Raw genomic sequence first — 6,000 nt, forward strand, 5'->3', positions numbered from 1 at the left:
CCAGGCCATGTGATCTCTCCAAGTCGGAGACAAGTTTTAAGTGCCCATACCGGACGGAGGACATATAAATTGATTAATTTAATCATTTGAAAGCATAAAATTAAAAGCTTTTATTTAAACATTTTCAGAATATATCTCAAAACTCCACCATGCAATAGGAAAAAAAATTTATGAGGATGGATGATAATTAACGTCACAAGACCCTTCGTTTTCACCCACACTTTGTCCCGCCAACTTGCTTAGCAACTTGCAAGATGATTACAGAAATTTCATGGAATCAAACTAAAATAAGCACTGTTTTTATAATAGACAAGAGGGACCCAACTACTTTGCCCATTTGCATTATCTGCAAAGCTTTATTTCAAAAACAGTTAGTATATATTCAATTCAATTTCCATATCATCACCAAGAAGCATAAGCAGTGCCACTTAGGGGCAGCTCTAAGTACAGTTGAAGAGTTGAAGAAACGTTACATGATGTTTATTATTAAGTAGTCTCATCGACTCTTTAGAAACAAATTTCATATTTTATTTTTATTTATTTTATTAAAAAATAGTGACACATTTTTTAAAGATTTATTTCATATTAGACTAGTAAAAACAATTTTTTTAATAAATATATATAATTGAAGCTGTACTTAATAGTTATTGCCAAGAAGCTTGGAAAATTTGTCGTGATTTACCGAGTTCAATGAAAAGGGGCGGTGGTGAAACCCGCTTCACACTTTCCACTTGTCTTGGTTTCGATATTACAATATACAATTCCCTAAAAAAATAGATATACATTATAAAATGTTTGTAGTCCATAATCATACATCCCACTTCCCAACCATGTGTAAGTCGGCCATATCATTGAAAAACCATTACATTTTATCCCTAAAATATAACCATTTAATTTGCCTTTGAACTATATATTATGAACGAGCAATTTACGTGTTCCCAAAATTGGCAATGTTATCAAATTCTCCACTACCTGTAAATTCCGTAGATAATGCTCAACATTTTGAGCAGGAAGCTGTGATGATATGTTTCTAGAATTCTATTAGAAATTTGAAATAGTTTTTGAGTCGTTACAATTATGAAGGAATGTGATAATTATGATAAAAACAAATATTATACATTTTTAAATATAATATACAAGTTTTCAGACTTGAATCTTCGTTCTTCATTGCCTGACATTGACAATGGTTTTATAAAGGTTAAAGGTTTTTCGCTATCATTTGAATTATAACTCATGTCTCTTTTGAGAGTTTTAGGACATAAATCTCACAAACACGACTTCTATAGTTTCAAATCTTATCAACGTGGAATGTGGATGACTCTAAAGATGCGACCAGTTTTGTTTTGTTTTTTTTTTTGAAAAGAAGATGCGACCAGTTATATACATCAGCTATCCTGTTTCTTTTTTAAAATTATATTTTTAACAATATTTCTTTTTTGGGCAAAAGAAGGAATGCAACGTACAATATATTATATAATTAAGTGAATTCATGTTACGTACGATATATTATATAAAATATATGTTACGTCGCTTCGCACACTCCAAAGGCCAATCGTCTCCATCCTAGCAATTTATTTGCCCCTCCCATAGAATTAGCTGTTGTATGCGCCGAAAGGTCCCCAAATTTACACACCCATTAGTAATAAAAGCCACGAAGCTCAGCCCCATTGATGCATATATTTAACCTTTTAGAATCGTAATATATTCCAAGAAACGTCAAACAACTTTCTTGTTATGTGGATAAAGTTCGGATGATACATATATACTTTATTCTTGTCTATCACCAAGTTATGTTTAGATTTCAGGCTGGTATTTTGGATCTAAGAAATTTAATTATATTTGGACTGCTAGATAAAAGACTTACTGCCACGCAATTTAAATGAATATAATTGAGTCAAAGTTAGACCCCAATCAAATAGGAACTGGCTTCCCTCCAATGTCATTGGAGTATTGAGATTCCTTTCTTCATTCCATGATATCGTCAATGTTTGTTCAGCAAACTGATAACTGAGTCAATGACGTAGACGATAAAACATACTCGAGGCTTGTACACGATAAAAGGTCTTTCAATAAACATATTACTCCTATCTTCAATGAAAGCAATTCACAAAAAAAATAATATTTTCCCGATGTTTAATAATAAGATTTAATATTTGGCGTAGGCCACAGCGAATATCATCACTCCCATGTGCAAGAAGAATAAATCGAGACAAATTAGAAGTAAAATATCACTATCATGTAAAAGAATGACATGCATATAAATCAAGAAATAGAAGTGAACCACTGGAAAAAGGGCAGGATGCTCTAAAAAGTATGCCAATAATTCAAGTCCAAGTCATTAGACACGATTCAAGAAAATTACATTAATGAGGAGAGAAAGTAATCACAGGCAAAACTTTCATTTTCCCCTTCTTTTCCTTGACAATAATTACTACGAGGGAAAAGTGGGAAATCTTGCGCCGTCCGTGAGCTACCGTATCTCGCCGGAATAAAATTCCCGGAAACATTAATACAGGAAAAGAGCTAAACAACGAGTTGAGGCTGATAACAGAAGATTCATCCATCTTTCTTGTTACCAAATTAATTGAACAAGTTTAGAAGTTTTATTTCATTTTTAGTTTGATGATCTCCACAAGTTGTCGTCATGGATTCTTCAGAATTCATTGATGGGCTCCCGAGTCGCCGCGCCCCGGGTAAAAGGCTCGTCTTTTTGCCCTGGAAACCCGGTGTCAAACTAAGATCAAGATCAGATAACTGCATGATCCTGGACGGCTCCTCAGGGAGACGGCGGCGCTTCTGCAACTTGGATCGTGACGTCAGGGATGGATCTTGGAGATCGAACATGTTCGTGCATTCGGACAAGTCGCCGGGATCCGACGCACCGCAGAGGAACTCCGTGATCGGCTTCAACGTGCCACCAAGGAGAACGGTCTCGACCGCCGTCTGGCAAACGTGCCAGTTCCCGGTCCAGAGAAGCCCCACCGCCCCGTTTACAGGGTTCACCGTTCTTCCCGCAGCTTCAAAGAGCAGAGACTGGAAGAGGGCTGCGCAAGTTAATCATATTAGTTTCAATTTAAATGGTCAGCTCAAGAATAGTGGATGCTAAATTTGAAAAAATAATCACCAGGTCTCTGATTTTCTGGGACGGCGGAGATGAAGGACATGAGGCCGGCGCGGCCGAAGAATTTGGCTACAAAAACAGTGGCGTGACCTTGTGATTCGGGGCTTTCAATCCACCGTAAACAGTTCCTCAAAACACACGTTTCGCTGCATCCCTTCCGAAGAACCCGGCATCCATTGCAACTCATCTCTCCAGCCAAAAATGGAATTCTTCTGATTACTCCTCTTGATTACAGCACACTGAAAATCTGTTTATATTACAAAATCAAGTGCTACCCAGATGCTTAAGAAACAAGAACCAGAAGCAGCATGAGAGAGAAAGAGATGATGATTAAGGTTTGAAAAGAAGAAAGAAAGGTGGATATATAAAGAGAGGAAGTGGAGAATAGAAGAAGAGGAAAGTGGGGTTAAAGTTTAGATTTTGGGAAAAATTAAGTGCATTTTAATATATTTCAAATGCATATAAAATATAAATGAAGATGTATTTTTTTAAAAAAAATAGTTGATTAAGATTACAAAAAATACTTCGACTTTAGATTAGGTTTAACTAGGGTTAGGTTAGTTGAGTTGGTGCGAGTGAAGTCTTGCGTGGTTGGGTTAGATTCCAAAGTATCGGGCGATAGCGGCTCCGTGTTTCCGCAGATTGAAGTCCCTCAACCGTTGGATTCTGTGTGCTCAGATTCTTGATAACCTAACACTTTATTAATTTCTTTTATTTTATACTCGTACATAATATAATACTAGTGACTATGCACACGCGATGCGTGTTTACAATTTTTTTATTATTCTCAATGGACTAAAGTGTAATTGATAATTATGGGGTGACTAAATTGATATTTAAATGTTGAAATAAACAATAAATAAAAAGTGTGTGTTGAAATTTGAAAAAAAAAATAACAACAAAACCAAAAGTGTAATATTAATATAATGTAAGGGTAAATTGGAAAAAAAAAACTTGGATGTCCTCCTAGGTTAGTTACATCATGTGCTCATCCTTAATATATATATAGATATATACATACAATGTACCAAAGGATCTGTGCTAGTGTTGACAAGGGTCCCACGTTTTCATTTGAAAAATGAGGTCCGCCGTATCATAATAGAAAGTTCGATAAGATAACATTTTGTCTGACGCGAAAAACCAAAACTTTCTTGCTTTAATATATTTTTCGTGAAACTGTCTCATATATCTATATATATATATATATTATATAGTTTCGGTTCTTACAGGTATATATATATGTACAACCTAAATAGAAAAACTGGAGGTCCACCCAATAATTTCCAAATAATCTGAATTATATCCTTTACGATTTTTATTGGTCTGGGTAGGGATATCAAGGTGAGTTGGCAGTCCCTCCCGAGTCCCAAACATTATTTAATTCCCTTCACTTCGCTTTTGTTATTTACTGATCAAATTTTCGTAATAAGATCAGGAGAAGATAAATGTGTACTTGTTCACTTCCAATTTTTTTGTCTGGCGAGTTAATGTCAAGACACGACAATTGCCAATGTCGTTTTCTGATTGACTCTGGCGGGCGCGGAGTCCTTTTCCTACACCCTAGCCCTTCCATAGTTCCATGCACGCATTATGATTATTTTTTGTTCATTTTGTTATCCATGATGGAGATTTTCTTTGATTGCATTTCAAGATTTACACAGTATAAAATTTATAGAATCGGATGTCAAATATTAAATATTTTTATCATTTATCTCCATACTTAATTATTAAAAATTCCTAAGTAATTTCCATACATGTTCATCTCTCGGATACACTTAATTATTAGAGAAAATACTTAAAAATGAAATTATAGACAACGTACTCACTCATGATGTGTTTTGTTTTAAATAATTAAACCTACCTCGTACGGACCAACCTTGACTTAAATTTTAAAATAAAAACCGAATTTAATCTCATATGAGATAGGAATCTTTTTATTCTTTTATATATATTATAAAATAAAGTAAAGACTAACAAAGAATAATGCAAACACAAATAAATTCAATATATCAAAATGATTAGATAAGCGCCCTATTTATAGGTGCAAGAAATTATCAAACATGGTAAGTATGATATCACAAGTAATTGACATAATCACTGTTCTTTACCATCTCCTCATGATTTGATTACATTTTTTTTCGTTTACTAGCTCGAATATTTGATTATCTCACATCATTATATTGCAACACTTCCTCTTGGATGCCTTTTGATAGATATGCCTCGTTAAAATATTACCAGAAAACTCAACTGGATAAAAACTTAGAGAAATAAAAAGAGTTTGATAGCTCTTTTTATTGCTCAATCGTCTCATTAAATATCGTCACAAAAAACTAAGTAGGAAAAATCTTGGACAAAGAAAAGAAAAAGCTCAATTTGGATATATTCTTTATGTTGCAAGCATCACTTGAAATCTCTAAATCTATGACATTCCGATCTTGTATACCAATCTCTCAAAAGTTGATGGAGGCAATGATTTTTTGGAAAGATCGACCGGATTATCATTTGAACAAATTTGTTGAACTTTTAATATCGTCTGTTTTATGCAAATCATGAGTAAAAAAAAAAATGGATATTAAATCCCATAGCTTCTACATGTATTTCAATATATAGTATCCAAAAGAGATAATTTTTGTCAGAGATATCAAGCGTGGAAAATTAAAACTCCGAGATATTCAATATGATGAAATCAATATAACACAATACATGTTTACAATCATATAATATCCATAATAAATAATAAAGAAACTTTTAACAAGCATTAAGAAGCAAACTTAATAATGCACGTAAAATAATTCTTCATAAGCTTTAATACGATGTGAATTGAAATAATATATATAAGACGGTCATGCGTATGCGTAGATATCGATTTAACAAATTAA

The 6,000-nt window shown here is 33.7% G+C and overlaps 1 protein-coding gene across 1 annotated transcript; it reads right to left on the reverse strand.

Moving 5' to 3' along the window:
- Window positions 1-2,312: 2,312 nt before the first annotated feature.
- On the reverse strand, window positions 2,313-3,530 carry LOC140836367 (LOB domain-containing protein 37-like). Its single transcript, XM_073201842.1, has 2 exons — window positions 3,125-3,530; window positions 2,313-3,044 (listed from the first exon to the last, which is right to left on the reverse strand). The coding sequence occupies exons 1-2, from the start codon at window positions 3,306-3,308 to the stop codon at window positions 2,581-2,583; spliced, it is 648 nt and encodes a 215-aa protein (XP_073057943.1). The 5' UTR covers window positions 3,309-3,530; the 3' UTR covers window positions 2,313-2,580.
- Between the last annotated feature and the right edge of the window lie 2,470 nt (window positions 3,531-6,000).

Source organism: Primulina eburnea, chromosome 7, assembly GCF_022965805.1.
Source record: "Primulina eburnea isolate SZY01 chromosome 7, ASM2296580v1, whole genome shotgun sequence".
NCBI lineage: Eukaryota > Viridiplantae > Streptophyta > Magnoliopsida > Lamiales > Gesneriaceae > Primulina > Primulina eburnea.